Here is a 24,400-nt window from a genome sequence, read left to right as displayed (position 1 = left end):
TGGCTTCTCCTTCACTACCTAACAATCCTCCTAGGCGTCTGAGTAAGAAGTGACGATGGCCTCGAGATCTTCTCCTTTAGAAATGTTTTTTGAGTTAAAGGAGTAGATTCTCCACATGTTTGTATCATGTCATAATATCACTTACAGCTTGATGTGTACACACAAATTTACTTGATGTGTATATATGTATACAGTTGTAAATAACAATAAATAAATTATTTAAAAAAATATGTAAATACATGACAATATTTCATAATATAAATTGATGTAATTGACAAAATGAGGGTACAAGTACATGAATATGAGGTAAACCCGAAACGTAGTACAAAAAATATAGAATAGTGTTGTGTTCTAAATGGAAGTATTTTCAACTTATATTAACAAATTAATATAAACAACTTCCTAGGTAAGGAAATCCAGAAATTTGGTGACTATTTGCTAGTGGATATCCGAGAAATGATTTTCATGAAAAAACCGCTGAATTAACAACATTTTATTATACGAAATTTCGATTGTTGCATGAAAATAAAATTGCCCAATTTTGGGAGTGTCCATCCGACCTGTCCGACCACAGGTTTCAATTTTTAGATACATTATTAGGAATAAAATACTGGAAACATATTTTTTGTTTATTTTATCTTTTTTGTTAACATTGTTTAACAACCTTAACATCGTTTAACTCCTCACGACCTCATCTGCTTTTTATCTCTTCATTATGGGATAATTGGCGTTAAGGTCTTACTGACTCATGAATACCTTTATGTACAACTTTCCGGTGAGTGATGTATTTAATGGAAGTTTAAAACCTTCTTCCTCGCCTTATTAATTAATTTACTTAATCGCCACTTATCACGGCAAATAGAGATGACCTCAGTCGCTCATCCTTATTGTTTTAGTTGCAGATTGGCGGTAGAAGATGTAATTAAACGATAACCCCTACCTGATACCCTTAGGACATGCGGGAGAAGGTGGTTCTCAAGGTTAGCAGATAAGCCCGCATTAAGAGATGGAACAGAGTCTGCACGTAGCTCGAGCTTGCTTCACCGCTCAAATTCCAGCTCCCGAGCCAGTCCTGTACCGGCGGTTCTTAACAACGGAGTTACCGAGTCAGTTCGCAAGGAGCTGATTGGTTCAATACTATTACTAAAAATTAGTTTTATGAGGTAAATTATATCATAATTTGCTTATATAATTAATTATTAGCTCTGTTTTAATTTTTTTTATTAAAGAATAAAATAAAATAGTATATTATACAAATACTATATATATATATATATATACATAAATAATTTAAGTTTTAAAAATGTCTTAAAATCATGAGCCCTTGAAATATTTAGACCATAGCCCATGATGTATTAAATTCAAGTAATCTCTTTGAACTAAATTCAATAACAATTATATAAAAATATATACTTTTTACCTGTAGGTTCATTTCATCTTAATAATAAATTATGTCCTATAAAAAAATTCCATTTCATAAAATCATAAAGAGCTGAACCACTATGTTTCAGATTTTTTTTTATTAGTAAATAAATTCAATTAAAATAAAAATAATTCGAAGTTTTATAAAATGGGAATCCTGTGACAATAAATTGTTCAATATGTTTGGATCACATAAATTCTTGTAGACTTACAACTGGTAGCGATAGCTCGTTTTAAAACTTATTGCATGTGCTTTCATGTGAAATAAAACATGAAAACCTCAAAACAAATAAATATTTTTTTACTATTATACAATTTTTTTTTTAAAATCTCGAAAACACCTAATTAGATTTTTTAAAAATATAAAAAAAATTGTAAGTCCTACTCATATTTTGGATTACAAAATTCCCATAGATTTACAATGGATTGTGTTAAAGTCTTTAAGCACATTTTTTAGTGTTAAGTTTGAATTATGAAAATTTCAAAAAATAACATATTATTTGAACTATTAATATGTTAAATCAATTATATATTGTTTCAAGGCGATGTGCATCATAATATGTAATGCATTTTTTACATAGTGAATAGGCAGAATTTCAATTAAAAATAAAGTTACTCCACTATAGTGCCTACTTAACATATAGATTTTTATTATATCGTGACACCATTATTTCTCCATTTTAAAAATTATCGCGAATCTAAGGAATGTATATATAACGCATTTAAAAATGTATACGTTATACGTTGTTTAATTTTGCCCATACTTAACTATACTCGATTAATTAATAATTTATTAGATAATATGCAAACACGTATAATTATGAAATGATGTTGTTTGATAGCTTTTAAATTAAAAATTATGAAACAAAAATAAATATGATTTAAATTTGTTGAGGTTGTGATACATATCAAATGAAAGCACATGCAATATGATTAAAATGATCTATAACACATCCCTCTAGCACTACCAGTTGTAGGTCTACAAGCGTTTTTGTTATCTAAAATATGTTAAACAATTTACTTAGCTACAATTTATTGTCGATGCATTTTCATTTTTTAAAACCTTGATGTTTTAAATAGCTCCTAACACCAGGGCCCTGTTTCATAATAAATTACAAACTAATACTATTAATCTTGTCTATTTAACTAAATACAATTACACTGACTTGTACTTTAGTACTTTTTAACTCCTGTAATATCACTAATAGTCCTCCCTATTATGAAAAAAAAGAAGTATTAGTGAAATTACCACGTTGTTTCTATACTTGTATTTTGAACTAATACTATTAGCTTTCATTATGAAACAGGGCCCTGAAGGTTATAATAATTATATATTTGTTATAATACCATTTGTTACACAAGCATCTGTATACTGGAACTCCGCTTTTACGATTTAGTCGGGGCAAAAACATAGACGGTTAAGGGGAAGAGCTGGTTAATCTAAAGAGATGTTTTAATTCGGTTCACTTTGACTTAGAACTTCCGTCAAAACAGGTATGAATTTTGTCTCGTTCATTTTCTTCTTTTTCTTTTCTTTATCCCTTTTCAACTCTTAATTTCTACTTTCTTTAATTTTCTTCTTTTTATCTGTTAATATTTCTGTTTTCATTTATTGTTTATATACTTCAACTTTTCTTATTTAATTTTTACGTTTCATTGCATACACTAGTAATTTTCCATTTACTTTTTTACTTATGTTAAGTGTTTGTATCTTTTTTAGCCCGGACGAAGCTCTGCAAGGTGGGGCGAAACGTTGGCTCAAATAAACAGTATATAATATAACTTGAGTATAATTTGACCGTACCCGGACCATATTCCATTTATCAATATCAATTTAATTTGCATATTAGGTAAAAATAAAAATATGTGATATTTATTTTAATATTTGATAATGGTAAATCTATTGAGATAATTAAATATGATTTAAAACAAATAATTCCTTTGATAGATTATATAATTTAAGTATTCAAACGATCTGGAAGTTTTTAATAGTAGTCACACAGTCAGTTTGTTTAGTTTTACCTAAAACAGTTTTCTTAGCACTATATTAATTATTTTTTATATAACTCCCGTTAAACAGGGTTCTACTGTATTTATAATTAAATATAATACAATGAATTGTTTTCATTATTATTTATTTCTTTGTAACTATTATACTTAATTAAAGTCTTAAACTAAACATTAAATTGAAACATTTATTATTCTAATAGCGAAATTAAAAACCTCTTCTAATTAATTTCTTAATGTACACACTACTCGTAGACAGGTGTAGGTCGACCTTGGCCTGATAAAATTATTTTACGACTATGATCTTGTTTATTAAAATATTTTGTAAAAAGTAAGTCGGGGTTAGGGCGTATTCAAGGCATAAAAGAGATTTTTTCAAATTAAAATTTTTGGAAGATTTTCTATCTATGGTAATGGAAAGCAAATAGAATGTATTTACTTCAAATTACTATATACAATTACCCTGACTCACCTCTATACATATGCATCATAAATGTTTTTTTACATAAATTTTGTATTACACAGTTGGGTAACTACTTTGAAGGTTGCTTATTATGCGTGAGTGCGTGGTTTCATACTCTTTCCTGCTGAGATCTATAAACATATTTTACCATTTATAAATAACTGTATAGTTTCAGCTCTAGCTCTCGCAATCAGTTTTTTATTAGCCATAATATCACCTTATGCCCTCCACAATGAACCTTCCATCTCTTGGAATGCTTACCTGTGGTAGATGTTAGATGGCTGCGTTCTGCGTTCCTAGAGCTATTTATTGAAAACTATTTTTTTTTTATTATTATTATTTTCCCTGGCAATAAATACACCACAATTATCCAATAAGACAATCACTTGACCTTAAAGAGTCATGACCTGTTTCAACATAACATAAAGCTCCTCAGTTTTCAAGGCCATAACTTTCGACATTATTTAATCTCTTTTGCTAAATATAAAAATTACTTTTCGAAAGCATCACCAAATTTAAATAAATCTAACTAATAAAATCTGGAATAACATTAATATTTTCAAAATTTCATATTTATAGCATGTAAAATTAAATCGTGAAAGTGAGGCCCCTCTCACACAATTGGCTCCAAAACATGGCGAGAATTAGCTATTTCAACTATTTTGAGAAATTTACAATAAAAACTCCTTTTGTAAAAACTATTTATTTATTTGCTATAACCAACCTATACACTAAAAATCCAGTGATTTAAAATACAATGGTCCTATGAAACGTTTTATTGTCTGGCACAAGTTATAGTTTATTGGAACCTGTCGAAATCCTTCCCAAGTTTTGAAACATTATGAAAAAAACTTGTTTTCAAAACTGAGCTTCAAAAAATTGTGAAACAGAACCAAATTCATAACAGCTTATTTCAGAAATATAATCTTGCTTAATAAACTGAAATATCACGACCCAAAATTCAAAACCTCCTCACTACATTTTTACATCGAGGTGCAATATATTTAAACAAGATACAAAAAATGTTTTATATGCTTAAATTATAATGCCTTGGTAGTGACACATAACACATGCTACGTCTAATAAATTATTATATTATGCACTTATCATTGCCGCTTTAAGTGTAAATATTAAATGCAAGCCTTGACACTGCAACTGATTGCATGATCAGAATTTTAATGCATTTCTTTATGCGTTTTATAAATAACCAAGCCGGATGACCTAGACTTTGGTTGGGCGTGGAACTGAAATTTTTGCAAATTAGTTTTATGTTTTTGATTTAATTATCTAATAATTCCTTCATCCTCGTAACATATTTTACCTCAGATTCACCATATGCCACCATGATATTATCTCCTATGTTATGTTTCTTCAAGAGCAATGAATTGGTAATATTCACGTTATTCAAACTCCCAACCTTGAGAATATTTTATTATTTATTAGTTATCAACTATTAATCATTGTTAATCATATAACTGCATACTTAAAATTCTTTTCAAATTATTCAAATCTTGCTGGGTAATTCACAGACAGTCATTATTTTTTAATTATGAGAACAAATAATTAGGAGAACCCCTGTGATATCAGATGCCATCATCCAACAATTAATTTTTGTTATCTAGTACTGAAATATAATAGAAAAAATTTACCGAGCACAGCTTCCCAGGGGAGAAATGTCTCTAATTGATGCTAACTGACTTATTGCCTATTAGGAGACTGTTATTAGACTTGACCATGGCCAATACAAGGTTCTGTCTGCTTATAATTTTGTAATAGTCCCACTTATCTAAATAATGAACTGTTTGCATTCAACTTAAGAAATTAAGAATATTAAGATTAATTAAGAAAATACTCTCTGTATGTTTTCCATGCATCCGATATCCCAAGCATAAATCACGAATACAAGTACTTACCTCGTAGAACCTTACACACTATTTCACTTCTATGTAGAAAAATAATTTTTACAATTACAATCCTGATTATTTCTACATCCCGGAGAGAGGAAAGGCTTATCTAGAGGTAACCAACCTGTTCTAACTAGAATGGGAGAATCAAGTTTTCATTCAGTGGGGACGCCGTGAAATAAAAGTCAACCCTACAACGAGGGCCGTTTGTAACCAAAAGGGTTGTGGCGGAATGAAAACTTGATCATCCCATTATTTTTAGAATAGGTGTTATATATAGACAACACTACCCCTCCCTCCCTATGCGTATGTCAGAAATGACAAGGCAAAGGCAGGGATAAATAAATAAACCGGTGCCACTGCATACTCTAGGTTACCAAGGTAACACCTCAACATCCTAGGCTACAAACGGCTTTAAAAAGTCACTGATGTGAATATATACATGTGGACCGCAATAACATTGAAATAAACTAATATTTTCTGTTCTAGAACGTACGAAGAACATTCATTCATTTGTTTGACAGCAATGGTTTGAAGATGCTTAAGGAATTGAGCTAATTCAAAGCCTCGTAAGTATTTTCAAAACCTCAGTAGATTTAAATTATAGCGGAATCATATTTTTTTTTTTATAAATGCAATATTTTACTCAAATTCCAGCTTTGCTGCATTATGATGATGGAAGTTGAAAATCAATACCAGTAATATAAAGGCCAAGATCCTTTTAATCATAGCAGATGTCGGCTGAGTGTTGATAAAAAATAATAAAAGTATTAATCTATATTATTATAATCTATTTTATATAACTATGAAATTTCTAATTTTTATTTACATACATTTTTTTCCTTTCAGGTATAATAAATGAAGATATGAAGCTGTTTTATTTTATTATAATTATCTGCTTTGATAGAGCTTTCGGACAGAGCGGGCTGCTCGATGATATAAGGAGACTCTACGAACAGTTCGGAATTCCTTTCACAGAAAATTATTTTCCATCCGATTTCCTTGTTTTGCCAGAGTATGACTTCATTGTTGTCGGATCTGGTCCTGCAGGATCAGTAATCGCAAATAGGCTTTCGGAAGTAAAGGAATGGAAGGTACTCTTACTTGAAAAGGGACCAGAAGGAAATATTTTTAACGACATACCGTTCATAAACCCGATAACGACATTAGGACCTAATAGTAAGGTTTACGATGTAGAGAGGGAGCCCAACATTTGCTCAGGACTTTTCGAAAGAAGGTGTCATTGGACTTCTGGTCACGGTGTAGGAGGAGCGTCTTTGATCAACGGCGTGCTCTTTACCAGGGGCCATCCCTCAGACTATGACCGGTGGGAGGAGGAAGGGAATCCCGGGTGGTCCTATAGCCAGCTTCTTCCTTACTTCTTAAAAAGCGAAAACATGTCTGTCAGTGGTCTAGCAGAGTCTAAATACCATTCCACAAATGGCCCTCTCCATATCGAATATCCGTTCATTACAAAATTAGGAAAACTGTATCTAAAGGCAGGTCAGGAATTGGGTTATGATGTAGTGGATTATAACAACCCCGAAACCGTCCTGGGATTCGGGACTAGCCAAATCACAACTAGAAGAGGAAGGAGGCACAGTGCTTCAAGAGCCTTTTTGGTTCCAGTGAGGTCAAGGCCCAACTTGCACGTGCTGAAAGGCGCAACAGTGACTGATATTCTCATAGCTCCAGACACAAAAAAAGCGTACGGTGTTAGGTTGGAGAAAAACGGTGTCATGAAAAAGGTATCAGTAAGAAATGAAGTTATAGTTTCAGCTGGAGCGTTTGGTTCTCCGCAACTGTTAATGTTATCGGGAATAGGACCAGCGGGAGATTTGCGGAAGCTGGAGATACCAGTAATGGCTGATCTTCCGGTCGGAAAAAATCTGCAAAACCACCCCGGAACACCGGCAGTGATCTTTCTAATCAACACCACAGACAGCTATAATACTCGAAAAATGTTCCTGAGGACCCCAATCGACTTTTTTCAGTGGCTGAGGGATGGTAATAATGTTTATGCAGATAACGGTGCCGAGGCGGTGGCCTATGTGAAGAGCCGTTATGCCGAAGACAAACCTGACATCGAACTCCTGATTACTGCGACGTCGATCGTGTCCGATGGAGGTGCGTTGATCAGGAGGGCCTTGTCCATCTCGGATGAGGTCTATTACAAGACTTGGGGGAAGATAGGCTTTGCAGAGGCCTTCAGCATTGGCCCGATGGTGATGTACCCGAGGAGTAAAGGTGAGTTGAAGTTGAGGAGTCGCGATTTCCGTGATCCGCCAATCATAAAAAGTAAATTTTTCTCTGATCCTTATGATATGCAAGTTTTGATAGAAGGGATTCGAGCAGCAATTAAAATATCTGAAACAACTGTTTTTCAAAAAATCGGGGCCAAGCTCTACTCCAAACCAGTTTTTGGGTGTGAAAACTTCACTTTCAATTCAGACGAGTATTGGGATTGTGTTATAAGGACCGTGCCTATCCACTTCTTCCACCAGAGCGGTACTTGCAAGATGGGTCCGGACCCCTCTTCGTCGGTTGTGGACCCCAGGCTCCGGGTCCACGGGGTGGCAGGGCTGAGGGTGGCCGACGCCTCCATCATGCCTTCCATACCGGGTGCTCATATCATGGCTGCGGCCTATATGATTGGGGAGAAGGCTGCGGACATAATCAAACAAGACTGGAATGTGTGATATTGATTACATAAATATTTACTTTCAAATCATATCACATATTTATCAAATACGTGGACTGAATAGTTTTAGTATAATTCATCTTAGTTTTTTATTTACTAGCAGTATTAAATATTTAATTTTCGATTTCTCAAATAAAAGTAAATGAACTCTAGAAGACGATAGGTATTTTAGAACCCCCTTTACGCAAGACTACTGATTATTAAAATATTAAAATTTTAATTTAATCTTTTATTTTAATTTCTCTCTCTTCTGCCATCTGAAACGATCCACTAACCAAAGAGTTATGTCACTTAAGCTTTAAAAACTCTAAAAATAATGGAAGAGTCATACTTTCCTTGTATAAATTTGTTATAGCATTTAATAATAATTTCTGTGTTCATTCAACATTTCTTAAAATTAATTTATTAAATGTTATACTCAATTATTTTCCAAAATCGGAATCCTTATGCCCCGAGTAGAAAACAATTCTGCTACATGAGATGATTTTCTTTTTCTACAAAAGGAAAAAAAGAAATGGGGATGTGGGTAAGAAATTGAAATTCCAGCAGAACAGCCCAGATTTGAGTTCCGCTCTACAGTGAAAGTTCTATTTAACGAACCTCACCGGTGAAAAGTCTTGCGAGAAGTGTGCACATGTGAAGAAACAAGTTTTTAAGTTAGGATTCTGAAATATTTAGCTTTATGAAAATAAAGAGATAGAATAAGAATTGAACTGGGAAAAAATAATCAAGTAAAAATAACTATTTTTGTATGTTTTTATTTTTTTTAACTTTCATGTGTACTTATGTACAATATATATTGCAAAACCCCGCCACAAATTATCTTTTGAACTGAAAATAACCATTAGTTCAACATAATAACACGTTTTTCTTAACAAAACCACCCATACACTAAATTTTCAATTTGAAGGTTGCCTATTTTCTGAAAAGTTTCTAAATCAATATTTTTGAGCTCTGCTCATTATATTTTTTTAGTAAAGTATATTTGTGTTTTTCCTAGGTTGAAGTGAAAAGCGTGGGTCTGGATGTTTTTTTTTTCTTTTCCACTTACTTACTCAACTTTTTCTTTTAAAATTATAGCCCATTTTATTTTTTTTTTGTGCATTTAAATAAATTGTTCTGGCACCAGGCTCATTAAATTTAAACAATAAACTATCACAAATTTTAGGTATATAGTAATAAAGCAGTATAATAACTGAAAAACATTACATTCAAAATGCTTGAGGGAAGGGGATAGAAAAATGTGTATACAGTGAAGCATCCCTTCTGACGACCGATGAAATAAATTTAACATGCTATATTTGTTCATACCAGCTACCGTTCTGGAACAAGGAATTGTGCCTTTTTTTCAGCATACTGTCCGTTTAAGAGAGACTTTTTCTTTTAAAAAAAGGTTTAAATTTGTGTTCGCCTATTAAAAGTTTCAAAAATTGTCCGGTTATGAGAGGTTTAGGTTTCTTAAAATTGTCCGTGTAGTTCTACTGTAGGAGATTAACATCTTCTGTTCCAAAAGTCATAGATCGATCTCTTGGTTTGGAAACTTACAGAATAAATAATATGACTTACATTATTATTATCTGATCTATAAGCGCGAGTGGAATCTCATTCTGTTTAATTAACGAAACTGAACAGAAAATTACTATAGAGAAATGTACGAAAATATACCTTCATTTAAACCCCTGCACAATCAACCGTTTCATTAGCTCATATATCGATTTTTTTCTTTAGCAAGATAAATTCAAAAAACAATATCATTTTTTTTTGTTCGATATTGAACCTTAAATAACTCCAGTAGTTACTCAACATCAAGACAATCCCATCAGTGAGGGATAATAAAAATAAAAAACTGAAAAGTTTAAATTACCAATACATAAATGTATCATATATTTTATCCAAATGTGACTAGAAATCCAATTATACATTATATTGTAATGGGTTTTTTTTTAAGCCCGATAGAACTTGAAATTGTAAAAAATAACACAAAAAATTAAATTGTAATCAAAATTTTTTTTTTATTCGAAAGATCAATACGTGACATTAACATTTGAAAATGATTTCGGGCATATGGGCACCGCGGCTGTTCTTGACGAAGCGCATTCTGTAAAATTGTGTTCAGCGATGAGGCGCATTTTTGGCTTAACGGGTTTGTTAATAAGCAAAATTGCCGCATATGGTCGTGCGATTTGACACCTCTCGATTATTTCCTGTGGGGCTACGTGAAGTCACTGGTTTATGCTGATAAACCAGCAACAATTGACGCCTTGGAGGCCAGCATTGTTCGTGTTATTCGTGACATACGGCCAAAATTGGACGTCCAGAATGCGCTTCGTCAAGAACAGCCGCGGTGCCCATATGCCCGAAATCATTTTCAAATGTTAATGTCACGTATTGATCTTTCGAATAAAAAAAAAATTTTGATTACAATTTAATTTTTTGTGTTATTTTTTACAATTTCAAGTTCTATTGGGCTTAAAAAAACACCCTATATTAGATCATAGAATCATGCTGACTATAATTCATATAAATAATTGTTATTTCATTTAATTTGGTTTTCCACGATCTCTTTATTACGCTTGGTTTAATTTTATATATCAATTTAAGTCCCATACACCAGCTATACAACTTAATTATGTATTTTAGCTAGAATCAAATTTCATTAATAGCTAATTTGAGTACTGACGACTATAATTGGTTGTACAAAATATTAATAAAAAAATACATTAAATTAGAATGTATTCATTAAGTAGCCAAGGAATTATATTTTATTTAAGATATTTTTTTAGTTAGTATTAGTTCTTCAGTTCTTGAATTAATAAAAATGTACCAAATCTCCTAATTCCCACATGCCATCTTCATGTATATTATTATTTCCGAAAACATGTAAATAAATTATATTAAGTTTATATGGCCAATCAAAATGTAGATTGTCATTTAGTGGTATGATTATTTTTTATTACAAACAAATAAGCTGTCCTGATGCACCAATGATCGCACAAATTTGAAGAATGATATTGTTTCAAAGCTTTAAGATGATAATGGAATATGACAATTGCTCCGAAGGAACTAAGGTAAAATAATTAATAAGGTAAAAAATACATTGAAGTGTAGTATTCTTGAAATCGGAAGAAGATGATAAGTTTTCTGATTGTCTGTTGATTTGTGGAATAAAGGTAATTGAAATTGACACTTGAGAATCATCGTTCGAATAATTTTAAATCCTCAAAATTTGAATAATCTAAAGTTTGAGAATGTACTTCAAGCTGCGAAAATTCAATTGTTTTATAGATATAATGCTCTGTTTCAATAGAAAAGAAATTTATTGTTGTCAAGTCTCAACAATCTTAACAGGTAAGTGGAAGAATTAAATCCAAATAAATTTTAATAATTTGAAGTATCCAAGTAATGGATAATTTTGTGATGGTTAATTTCTCCAATTTGCCAACTCATTTAATGGGTTGGGAATTTCTTTAAAATGACGAATGGTATACTCAGTTAAAGAATAAGGTATATCATGAAAGTTGATTCTATAGTAGACTTAGGTTAAATCATTAAATCGTTAACCAACACTGATTATTTTTTAAATAATTTTAATCCTTTTTTTAATTTATTATTTTGACAGCAAAAAGTTAAGTTCAATTTGAACGGTGAAGAGTATCATGACAGCAACTGTCATATAGTTTTATATACATCATAAGCACCACTGTAGTAGTTGCCATAGCAGTAAAATGTTTTAAGGTGACAGTAGATTAACTGCTTTTATTGAAGTGTTACAATACTATCACGACAGTAGTTACCGTCATGACATCAATTGGCGTGTATTTTACACACTGGCCACATACGACCGTTGCTGCGATGATTGTAAACTATTTTCGAGTAATGGATTGTACGTTCAATGTCCATAGATTTTAAATATTAAGTCAGAAATGTAGTTATTTTTTAAATAATTATTTTGCGTTCTCATGAAATAATAAAATTTAAAAACAGGAAAAAGTGAAAAAGCCATTATCAGATAATTATTTGAGAAATAAATCGTTTATTTCAACGAATGATTATTAAATGAATAATCGTTTCAATAAATAAAAGCAGGTAACAATTTTATTGAGAATATTTCATAAAATAATCGTCTGATGATTAATCATTATTTCTGTAATAATTATTGCGTCAAACGAGACTTTTATATTATATAAAAAATTTGTTTTCACCTAAATGTTTTGTGATGCGTGTGGATTGATAGAAAAATAAAAACATACATATTCTAACAGAGTTTGGTCTTCTAAATATCGCTTACGTGAAAAACTTTCACCTAAGAAATACAGGTACATATGACTCCGACGGATAAATATAATAATCAATTTAACATATTGTAAATTAAAAAAGTTGTACAAACAACATGACAACACTAATTAGGGCCGTTGAAGGGGGATACTTGGTCTGCCTCCGAAAAAAGTCTGTATTCCAAATACAGAAATGAAATGACAAAATTTACTACCTCAATCAATCTGTAATATTACACCATAGAAGACATCAGGTATATGAAGAAGAAGAGAAAATAATTAAAGTAGAAGAATATAGAACAACGAGAAGAAAACTTAGCCGTGAATCATCGAATCCCACCAGCTTTAGTTTATTTTTAACCATCCATTTTTTTTTTGTTATACAAGAAATATTACTATTTTTGACATGTAATTTATACTTCCCGTACGGATATGCGGAACCATTGTCGGTATATAAACATTTGCAGCACAATTATCCTTAAAGCGGCTGCATGTGTGGCAAAATTCGAAGAAAATTAATTGCAAATTAAATGTTCAAACGCTTATTGAAACACAAAATATCACAGGAACTTAATGTATAGTATGATATTTTTAATAGATAACTATTACTAATTGATACCTGCTTAAAAATAAAAGGTACTACTACAAACCCCTACTACAAATAGGGACTTCGGTTCAGTACTAATAGTAGACCAAACATTTCAAAATTAATTATTTATTATGTGTTAATTATTAAATTATCTGGTGTGGTAATGGATAGCTCAATAATAAAGGTACTGTGCTACTAACTCCGAGGACATGGGTTCGAATCCGGCTGTGGCAGATAATTATTTTCTGTTTCACTGTAGCTGTAAGTCAGCCTTGCGAGTTCTGGAGCCCAGCCTCATTAAGTGGGTACAATTGATTGGGTAAAAATCTGCCGGTCGAACATGATTCTGACCAAATGACCTACTTGCACACTGGTCTACTTCCTTACAAGGACCCCCTGACCCTCCATGGGTTGCAGCGGATTTAATTTTTTATTTATGTGTTTATTTACTTGTCTTAATGGCTTAAGTAGTAAACGAAGCATAGCTTAAGAGTTTATGGTGTTTCATTTCATAAAAATGGATTCTACTTCTAAATAGCAAAATCACTGTAAGTATTATATCAATATATCAAATATCACTACCTTAGGAACCACTGACCTAAATTTCTGCATTCATTAGGTTGATGGTTTACTGCCTGTTTAAAAATGGTTAATTCTGTTTCTGTTTTGGTACTCCAATGGGTTGATTTCACTGTTTGTTTCACTATCAAAGACCTTTACTCACAGAATCTTGATCACCTTGAAAAAGGTCAATGGGGAAGAGCCGTAATCGCAAGCATTGTCTCACTGTTAGCCAACTCAATATTTGTACGATCACAATCATTCACAGGCGCTAAGTCCCTGCTCATTCAACATGTGACCTATCATGTTGGAATATTGATAGTACACACACTAACCGCTCAATTATATTGTTTACAAACCATGACCATGACCATGGCAAGGAAACCTTTGCTCAATTAGCATGGATTAATGCCTGCGGCGAGTGACGAAAGCTGTCCAAGGCATTGGAAAGGCAGGTTTGTGGCTTATTACAGGAGACTAACCGTGGTGGCTATAGTAGAATGAATACCTCAAATTATTGCGTTACACTATGCGGAAAAAATATCTTTTTCTTTTCTTTGTGGAAATTAAGAAGGAACAACACAATCAATAACGTTTTGGTAGATTCTCGAAGCTCAACTCCATAAGTTCAAATATGCATTTAAATGATTATTTTGTAATTAATTAGAGGTTTGGACCGTTTGTCAAGTAAGTGTTGTAATAGTAATAACGAGCAGTATCCTGTTTTTAGTTTTATATGAGCATTCCCAGAAAGTTGTTTGTCTAGATGTAGTCCAAGGTAGTGGATCTGTTCGACATATTCAAGTGGAGTATTATTAAAGGATACTGCAGGGCAGAGAGAGGGCTTACGACGAAGAGTAAAGATGGTTTGATAGGATTTACTGGAATTTATTTTAATTCTCTAGTTTTTATAGTTTTACTGTAGATCATGTGACATTTGAAGGTTTGGGATACCATGGAAAGGTAATTATTTACAGATGTGTCACTGGCATAAGTGTCGAGATTAGTGTTAGGATAAGTTTGGATGTCAGCTGCATAAACTGTATTAAGGGTAGGACCAAGGACTATAAGTACAAATATACAAAAAAAACTTAGGAATACTAAATTTTATAACTACTATTTGCAGTAAGGGCTCTTTTTCCAGCCATCACTAGCATTAATTTAATGGACAACAGTAAAAAATTAATAAGTATTCTTTATTGCAGACAAAATAAAACAGTAATCTCTTCAAAAGAAAATTGTTATATAAAGATTACAAGCTGTTGACATACAAAAATCGATAAATAATCACAAACGATAATGAATGCATATAGGAAAAAATGAATAAAACATGAGTGAAGAAGGCATTCAATATATCTTGATGAGTCGAGAAGTGTAGTTATCCTTTTAGAACATGTTCCATTCATCTAAAACATTGAATCATCTTTCAATTGATGTAAAACCACTAATTAATAATTCTTTGGAGGACAGTTAAATTTTGCATTACATGCATTCAGTCCGAACAATATCCAATGCTCCATATTTTGTAATCATGACCTCACACCCATGACCTTATTCCATCCAAATGCTCCAACTTACATCAGAACCTTAATCATCATCCAAAATTCTTCAGCTCAGCCGTCACTACCTCACTCCATCAATCCATATAATTCTCTTCCAATACTGAAACCGCAGTGGTCCTAAGATCTTTTGTAAATATGTTATTAGAATCCTGACCAATGGCTGACCAATGCGGCGAAATCGCTCTCACTCAGTCCTTAATACCTTGTATATATATGGCCAAAGGAGTAGTATTTTTTTTTCTTTTATTTATTCAACTTGTATTAATTCAACATAGTAAAAAACCTATGTAATACTATCACAAAAAATAAGAAAACTTATTCAATTTTCTAGTTAACCAAAAACATAAATATACAATAATCAACAAATTAAATTAACTACGTGCCTAATATTAAATACGACGCAACCTGAAAGGAAAATTACATTTTTGTAACTTTCATATAAATAATTTCAACAACCAGCTAAATCTCATGTTTAGAATTTAATTACAATAACTAACTTAGGGAAGTGTTTGACAATTGGATTTTCTGTTGTTTCTCATAGCAGTACATTGACCTGAAAGAGCGGCTGAATGTTGTTATACTCCTGTAAGATCACAAAATAACCAAGAAGCTTTTAAGGTTTGGAAGCTTGTATGAATGTTAAATAATGAAAATACTAGAAAATGGAGGATTGCTGAAGATATATATGAGGCAGCGATCCATTTCAGTCATAGTTTTTACTCAATTGGTTATTATTCTATTTTTTCTATTGTATTGTTTATGTGAAATAAATCTTTTTAAAAAGCGATATCGAACATTTAATTACGTAACTTGAATACGACAGTTTTCCCTCCCAATCTGAAATATTTGGAGAAGAGATTGAATAGAAACCTTAATCCCTTTATTTGAACCTTGGACATTCCATCCCATCTTATATTATCCATTTAAAAAAGCTTTATATTTTGTACACACACTCACATCGCTAAAGTGTCACCAATTCATTTATGTTATTCTACAAAAAATTAACGGTTAATAAAGGTTCCAAAAATTATGCTAATAATTCATTCAAGACAATATTTTATAATATAACAAAGTACATTTCTTCCTTAAATCATAAAGAATTACAAAAATCGTAAATATTTTAACAGTGATTTGAAAAAATATAGAATTCGATAGTATTTCAGATACTTTAATGAAATTATGCTAATATTTATCTTTGACAATTCATGATCGGACAAAACTAACATGTTAACGGTTGTAAATAGAGTGAAAATACCGGATGGACTGTGGCAATGCTTTATGAGAGGTATGAAAGGACAAGTTCAGGTACTTTTTTCATGGTCTCAATGACATTTACTCTTTCGTTCCCAAGAACTTCAGACATTGTGCTTGACATATTAAGAATAAAGAATAATATTAAAAACTAAAATATTTAATACTGTTATATATTTTAATATTTAATCTCTTTACCTATGTAAACAGCAGACCATGTCGTTAAAGATGAATTTTTTGGCTTACAATCATATATTTTGCTAGATTTACAATCATACATCTTCATATACTTGCAAGCCGATTTCCTCTGCTTCTCTTAATAGAGTTTTTGCAGGTCTTTCCATGTCATCATGGTTACTTCCTAGGACTGTAATGCTGTCCGCCCTAGGACTTATATATAAAATAGAATCTACTTTACATGATAGAACATTACAAGTAAAATACAAAATAAAGTAGGTATGATGCACTTCTGTCATCATAACTTTTTAAAAAAAGAATTATACACCGATTTTTAAGTTCGATCATGGTATTGTCCTGTAGGAGCTGTATTTTATTTCATAGCAGAACAGTAAATAAATTTTGAATTTCCCACTCTGGCTAGAGGTTTATAACTTGTAGAATAATCTGGCCTTCTTGTCCTAGTAAAAAAGCAGTGAACAGTAACATTAATAAATCGTAAATAAAATGGTGCACATTTGGCAACTAAAATCAGAATTGTCAAAAGTGTAAAGTGCATAAATTATTTGTACTTTTGTTTCTAATACTTTCATAGCTCAATAAGGAATTAATAATTTATTAAATTTTCTTCTAAAACTTGTTACTATTAAATATTGCAATGGGCTTAGTATTGTATCATCATCAGCTATAATCACCCATTTTACTGTTTTTAAAACGTTGGCTGTTTCTTCTAAGGCCATATTTAGTATCTTCATTGTCCTCAGACAATGCCCTCTTTCAGTGTTTTTTATTCTCACTTCAGTTGTTGGTATTGTTTCATCTGAAATATGTCATAAAAAATTTGATTTTGAACTGAGAAATGTAACATGTCTTATAACACTAACTTAAGTAATAGCATTCTACTTACTTCCAATGTCGCTGAAAAATTTAATATACTTAGCTTGTTTACCCCACGTTTTCTGAACAAAAGGCACACGATTCAAATGATACTTACTTATGGCATATCTTAACAGCAAAAAATATTTCATTAACATCACCCACGGTTAACTATCTCGCATGATTATGATTCTTAATATTGATAACTACAAACCATGGATAGGGCGGATAAAAAATAGGCGGCGGTTTCAAAAGGTTACAAAAAAATAAATTTTCATTGGAGCTCTATATCTTTAAAACTACCTAAGTCACTGAAAAAGGTAAACAAGCACATCATTTAAAGTAGAGTAAATTTGCTGATATATATTAGCTCTGATAGAGCTGCTCACGGTCCGAGATATAATTTTTCAAAAAGCAACATCTTTTCCAAACGAAAATTCAATTTTTCGTCTATTTGCTCTCAATTGAGGAATATTAATAGCAGGAGTAAGAGTACCAGTTTCCGAGATATTCGCCAAAATAAATCCGCAAAATGCTGATTTCTTGTTCTTTGGAAAAAACATTTGGCTTATAAAAAACTATATCTGGAGACATATTTAACGTAAAGAACTCCAATAGAGTTCATTTTTTAGATAATTTACTCTATTTTAATTAATGTTCAATGAAGTGTTTTAGTGTTGTTAACAGTTTTAAGGATATAAAGATCCGATATATACCCGGTCTACCTTAGCGCTCTTTCCGGAGCAGCCTCCTACTCAGTTCCGGGAACAACACATTGCTTAGGGGTCCTGGGTCAGGCATCGGCGGAAGAGACTTCATGAAGAAATTATAAGGTAAACCTCTTCAATTTCACTAATTGTTTTTTTTAATTTTAATAATAATACATATTAAGATAATTATTACTATGTAGATTAGCTTCACTGACCATTACGGAACAAACTGTTTGCTTTACCTAATAATAATTCTAAATACTATTTCATACCACATCCATGTGATCAATTTTATTTTACCAATCGTAAATATTTTCGTGATCGTTATTTAAATAATTGATTTCTAATTATTAGCTTACTCGTATTAGTTTTCCTATTATCAAAAAAATATAGATACAAATTTCGAAAAATATATGTTATATACAGAACAAAGGCATAAACAACAACTAGCATTGGTTGAACAAAGTCTTGTCTCGTTAAGTTTCTGTTTTAATTTTATGTTAATTTTCTGAATCTGATTTTCGAATAATTCTATAAACACTCATAATTTTATACCCTCAATAAATAAAAATAAAATTTAGTTATTAATTAAAGTTATTAACTTTAAGTAAAAAAGTGAAGTATAAGAAAAATAAATGGGTGGTAAATAGGAAAATTCTTTAAATTGATCATAAATACGGTATCATCCCAGGAGTAGGAATTTTTCTTTTTTGTTGTAAAAAAATCTTTTTTTTTTTTAAATTTGTGATAATAAAACCGTAAAAAGTTTCTATAAAAAATGTACTTTAGTTGAATACCCTCAATAAATTAGAATTAAGTTTAGTTATTGTATTATCATTTATCGAAAAGATTTTTATCACAGAGACCTAAAAAGTGAAATGTATGTAGATTTGTTTTGTCCCTAAAAATTATTACTTTTTTTTCAAAATTATAAAAATTCCGAATGATAATTTGTTATTAATTGGTGAGTATCAAAATGGTAAAAAGTTCCCATAAAAAATTCAAAATATTAATTTTTAACTAAAAGATTTGAGAATCTATTAGCATTTGGAAAATGTAAATAAATTATGAGAAATAAGTAATAATTTTAAATTATTAACTTCTAAAAGTACTTATCATTAACGCTGTATGGACTTTAAATGTAAGCTTGATTATTCTAATTATTAAAATTTAATTGTTTTTATATTAGGGCAAACAATCACCCATAAGTTACATGTTTAGAGTAAAAATTAAAATTTATCTTTTAAATATTAAATTTAAGATATCGTACCTTGTAAATCCAGAACATCAACAGTACGATTATATTTTTAAAAAATCAAGGCGTAATTCCAGAGACCTCTCTTCTCAACCACACTTTTGTAGAATACCAATGAATTTTTTTTTCCTTACTTCAAGAATTCTCTGAAGCATCAATTTTTATTTTTTTTAATCGTATATAAAGTTTTTTCCCGAGTACGCTAAAGCGACGATATTTGTTAACTGTCAAAGTACTGTTAAATTGTTTTACGAACCAACTTCAGAATGAAATGGAAAAAATAAATATAATTTAATTTAAAAGAAAATTGTAACAAGCTATACAGAAATTGAAAAAGCAGCTTCAAAACTCTTTAAGCTTTAACCAATTGGCTCAGCTTGTCATTGAGCATCATAAGATGAACTAATATAATTTTTCCAACACACCTAAAAAAAATTCTTAACGTCAAAAGGCAATAAACTCTTGGATCTGTAACTACCAACTTTTTAAAAGATGGGATTCTGATAGATTACATTTTAATACATGAGAACATCCCATAAAAAAACAATTGCAGAATTCAATGATGAGATAATAACAGTAAAAAAGCTAATATTTGTATTACAGAGTATTGTTTAAAGTAAAATTGAAAAATATTTAAGAAGTAAAATTTTTCATCAATCTTTAATTTAACAAGAATTTCCTTAACACTCTTCTTCAATGCATTGACGTCCTTGTTAGGAACCTTATCTTCAGGGTAATATGGATATATAATAACAAGGAAGCATTCAACGTCCTCTATTGCTACTTTTTTATAATATAATATCTATAATTATAACGTTATTGTATACTGATACATTAAAAACGTCTTCTTTGTCCCTTAAATAAACAAGAAACTGTTTGTATGCTTCCTCCAATACCTACTATCTTAAGTGATGATTCATTTTAACATTACAAATTACATTAACAAATTGTATTTAATGTGATATAACAAATCACATTTAATTATAATAATAAAAACTATATTTGTAATAATATAATATATTTAATTTCAAAAGAAGGAGGTAAATTCCGTCAAAAAATCTTAATAAAAATCATTTCGAAGTGTTTAAATATATATATATATATCTATCTTATTGTCAAAAGACTGTTTTAAGTTTTACCATCAATTCAGGTTCTAGTCTTCAGTGTCTAGAGCCATATCATCTGCACTCAACAATTTAATAAGTTACTACTACACACCATCACAAAATTAAATTACAATATTATTAATTTTCTTATATGAATTATTTTTTTGTCTTGGAAATTATCCATAATAAATCATACCGTTGAAGTTTCAATTATTTTATTGTTTTATTAAATATATGTATAATAATATATATTATTATTAACACAGTGTATATTGTAATAACCAGGATTATATATTCAGAAAACGTCTCATGATTTGATGTTCCTATTTTTAAAAAAATGAATCCATGAATTTTCATGAAATTTGAACAGTAAAAAAGTCAATCATTCAATCCTCAACATGTGAATATTACATTGGAAGAATAATTGGAAGAATAATTTTAGTGTTACAACATTTATTCTATTTGTTTTGTTTACTAATTATCAACGTCCTAAGACAATCACAACACAATATTTATTAATTATTATTCTGCTTTTTGTATTTTTTGTTACAGTTACATGTGAAAATGAAGCTGATTCTGGCAATTCTATTTTATTTGTTTGAAACAATTGTTGGACAACCAACATTCCTAGAAGTGATTCAAAGGCAATATTCAAGACTAGGAATCCTTTTTCGAGAAAACATATACATGGATAACTTGCCCGTGCGTCCTGAGTATGACTTCATAATAGTAGGTTCCGGTCCTGCAGGATCAGTCATAGCGAACAGACTTTCTGAAGCCCCCCAATGGAATATTTTACTCCTAGAAAAAGGCCTAGAAGGGAACATCTACAATGACATTCCCTTTTCAAATCCGTTCTTGGTCTTAGGAGACTTCAGTGTGATTAATGAAGTGGAAAGGGAAGAGAACGCTTGCCTAGGCCTAGTAGACAAAAGATGCCATTGGCCCGCCGGAAACGGGCTAGGTGGAGCAACGCTCATAAACGGAATGATATATACTCGAGGCCACCCTTCGGATTTCGACGGCTGGGCAGCGGCTGGGAATACTGGCTGGTCATTTAGCGACCTTCTACCTTATTTCTTAAAAAGTGAAAACATGTCTATAAGAGGTTTAGCCGAATCGGAATATCACTCAACGAAGGGGCCTCTTCATATTGATACTCCGTTTCAAACGAAACTGGGAAGGCTTTTCTTAAAAGCTGGAGAAGAACTCGGATACCCCATTCTAGATTATAATAACCCCAAAACAATGGTAGGATTCGGTATTACTCAGATAACAACGAAAAAAGGAAGAAGACATAGCGCAGCATCGGCATACTTGATGCCAGTAAAGTCGAGGACAAATTTACACATTGCTAAAAACGCACTTGTTACAGAAATTCTAATTAGCTCTGATGAAAAGAAGGCATATGGAATTAAATATTTAAAGAATAATGAAGAAATAATTGTACGCGCAAGGAATGAAGTGATTATTTCAGCAGGCGCATTCGATTCCCCAAAATTATTAATGTTATCAGGAATTGGACCGAAAAAAGACTTGAATAGTTTGAATATTTCGGTAGTTGCAGATCTTCCGGCTGGAAAAAATTTACATGAACATCTTGGTACTCCAACACTCTTGTTTCTCATCAATACAACTGACAGTTACAATGTACCAAAACTACTGTTAAGGTCGCCCTTCGACTTTATTCAATGGTACAGAGGCGTGAAGAATATTTATGCTAACAATGGAGCAGAAGCCTTAGCGTACATGATGACAAAGAATGCAGAAGGCAAACCTGATATCGAACTAATTTTATTTCCGTCATCCATTATTGCAGATAATGGTTTAATGGTGAGGAAGACATTGGCTATCACTGACGAAGTGTACTTCAAAACGTGGGGAAAATTAAAGTACGCCGAATCTTTTCAGATAACTCCATTGATGATGTACCCAAGAAGCAGGGGTGCACTAAGATTAAGGAGTCGAAATCCAAAAGAACCACTGCTAATAGATGGAAATTTCTTCTCTGATCGTTATGACATTAAAGTCATGATAGAAGCGATAAGAGCATCGATTAAGGTTATAGAAACCAACGCCTTCAGAAAAATCGGCGCTAAGCTGTACCAAGAACCTTTGTTCGGTTGTGGCAAATTTACTTTCAACTCGGACGAATACTGGGAATGCGCCATAAGATCGGTGCCGGTACAGTATCGCCACCAAAGCGGGACCTGTAAAATGGGCCCCAATCCAGATAGCTCTGTCGTGGATCCCAGACTGCGAGTGCACGGGATGAAAGCCCTGAGGGTGGCCGACGCTTCGATAATGCCTTCGATGCCGGGAGTTCACACTATGGCTGCCAGTTACATGATAGGGGAGAAGGCTGCGGATATGATCAAGGAGGATTGGGGGATCAACAGTCAATAAGTCTAAACCAAAAATACATACAACTGTAAATAAGCATCCATTATATGTAATTAAAATATTTCGAATGGAGAGACTGATCTATACAAAATAAGCAATAAATTGTAAGATGATATTGTATTTATTTTTCAACTATGTAGTGTACACAAATAAATTATTTATTCTTATAGTTTTTAGAAACATTCCCCCCTGCCATATAAAGTGGGTACTTTTAATTTGGGAAAAATCTTACGGCTGAACGTGATCTCGGAAAAATCACCTCCTTGGATAACTATTGTTCTAAAAATAGTGCTTCGTTGGATTGAGTATTGAGCCCGCGACTCTTGATGGGTTGTAGCGGTTCATATTATATTATTGTAGTGTTTAGAACAGAAAGTATCATCAACAGCCCTCATTAATTAACTTAATGTCTAAAATTAAGAAAGTTGTAAGCCTTTTGTCTGTTCAATAACAACTAGTCTTCTGATTGTTGTTTATGTATTATGTATTATGAGTTCCGCACCTAAATGATGGATATGACCAATAAATTAATGACTTATAATAGAACAATATGAGAGTCAATAGTAATTGGATTTATGTGTATGCCAACTATAGGATGGATTTCTCCCTGCTAACAATGAAGATTGGTTTTTATTTTAAAATAAGGAATTTTACAGATGATTAATATATCAAAATCAATAAGTATTATTAACACAAAACATACTACAATTTCTCAAAAACCCAACTCCTAGAAAAAGGATGAGGCAGCTGCCCCCATAGAAATGAAGTAAAATTAATTTAATAAAAAAATTGTTTTTCAAGCAATACTGATTGTAATGGCTTGCCCCCCTCTGATTGATCATGGCTTCCCTCCCCCCTCTAGTTTTGATCCTGGCTATGCCCTTACTACTAAATATTAACTAAATGATACCATGACAGCGATCACAATAGCTTGCACCATCACTATGTAGTCTACCAAAGCAGTTGTTTTTTTCATTACTAACAGTATAATGTGTAAAATTTCTTATCAAATTACAAAATAAAGCATTGTATATTGTATCAGGGATGTTTATCTAGCCAATTATAATAAAAAGTTGGAAGTGTCAATTAAGTGAGACAAGTAGTCCTTGAAATAGTAAAAATAAGAAACTGAAAGGAAT

At 31.6% G+C, this 24,400-nt stretch overlaps 2 protein-coding genes across 5 annotated transcripts; both read left to right on the top strand.

The window, feature by feature from the left end:
* Positions 1 to 1,003: 1,003 nt before the first annotated feature.
* On the top strand, positions 1,004 to 11,691 carry LOC106684076 (glucose dehydrogenase [FAD, quinone]). Of its 4 annotated transcripts, XM_067050485.1 has the most exons (6): positions 1,005 to 1,163; positions 2,820 to 2,916; positions 3,143 to 3,272; positions 6,286 to 6,365; positions 6,454 to 6,563; positions 6,646 to 11,691. In XM_067050485.1, exon 6 carries the CDS (start codon positions 6,663 to 6,665, stop codon positions 8,493 to 8,495), a length of 1,833 nt encoding a protein of 610 aa, XP_066906586.1. In that variant the 5' UTR covers positions 1,005 to 1,163; positions 2,820 to 2,916; positions 3,143 to 3,272; positions 6,286 to 6,365; positions 6,454 to 6,563; positions 6,646 to 6,662; the 3' UTR covers positions 8,496 to 11,691. The 4 variants fall into 4 exon arrangements, with proteins under 4 accessions (XP_014281417.1, XP_066906586.1, XP_014281418.1 ...); XM_014425932.3 differs by lacking the exon at positions 3,143 to 3,272; XM_014425931.3 differs by lacking the exons at positions 2,820 to 2,916; positions 3,143 to 3,272 and having other exon boundaries at positions 1,004 to 1,163.
* A 6,782-nt stretch (positions 11,692 to 18,473) lies between these two features.
* Positions 18,474 to 23,264, top strand: LOC106684055 (glucose dehydrogenase [FAD, quinone]-like). Its single transcript, XM_014425900.2, has 2 exons — positions 18,474 to 18,620; positions 21,411 to 23,264. The coding sequence occupies exon 2, from the start codon at positions 21,423 to 21,425 to the stop codon at positions 23,262 to 23,264; it is 1,842 nt and encodes a 613-aa protein (XP_014281386.1). The 5' UTR covers positions 18,474 to 18,620; positions 21,411 to 21,422.
* The last annotated feature ends 1,136 nt before the right edge of the window (positions 23,265 to 24,400 follow it).

The sequence above is a fragment of the Halyomorpha halys genome, unplaced genomic scaffold (assembly GCF_000696795.3).
Source record: "Halyomorpha halys isolate HHAL.00 unplaced genomic scaffold, Hhal_1.1 Scaffold541.1, whole genome shotgun sequence".
NCBI lineage: Eukaryota > Metazoa > Arthropoda > Insecta > Hemiptera > Pentatomidae > Halyomorpha > Halyomorpha halys.
This window is presented reverse-complemented; position numbering and strand designations above follow the sequence as displayed.

What these genes read in the sequence shown, in the direction of transcription:
- LOC106684076 (XM_014425931.3), top strand. Translation starts at nt 6,663, where the DNA reads ATGAAGCTGTTTTATTTTATTATAATTATCTGCTTTGATAGAGCTTTC.
- LOC106684055 (XM_014425900.2), top strand. Translation starts at nt 21,423, where the DNA reads ATGAAGCTGATTCTGGCAATTCTATTTTATTTGTTTGAAACAATTGTT.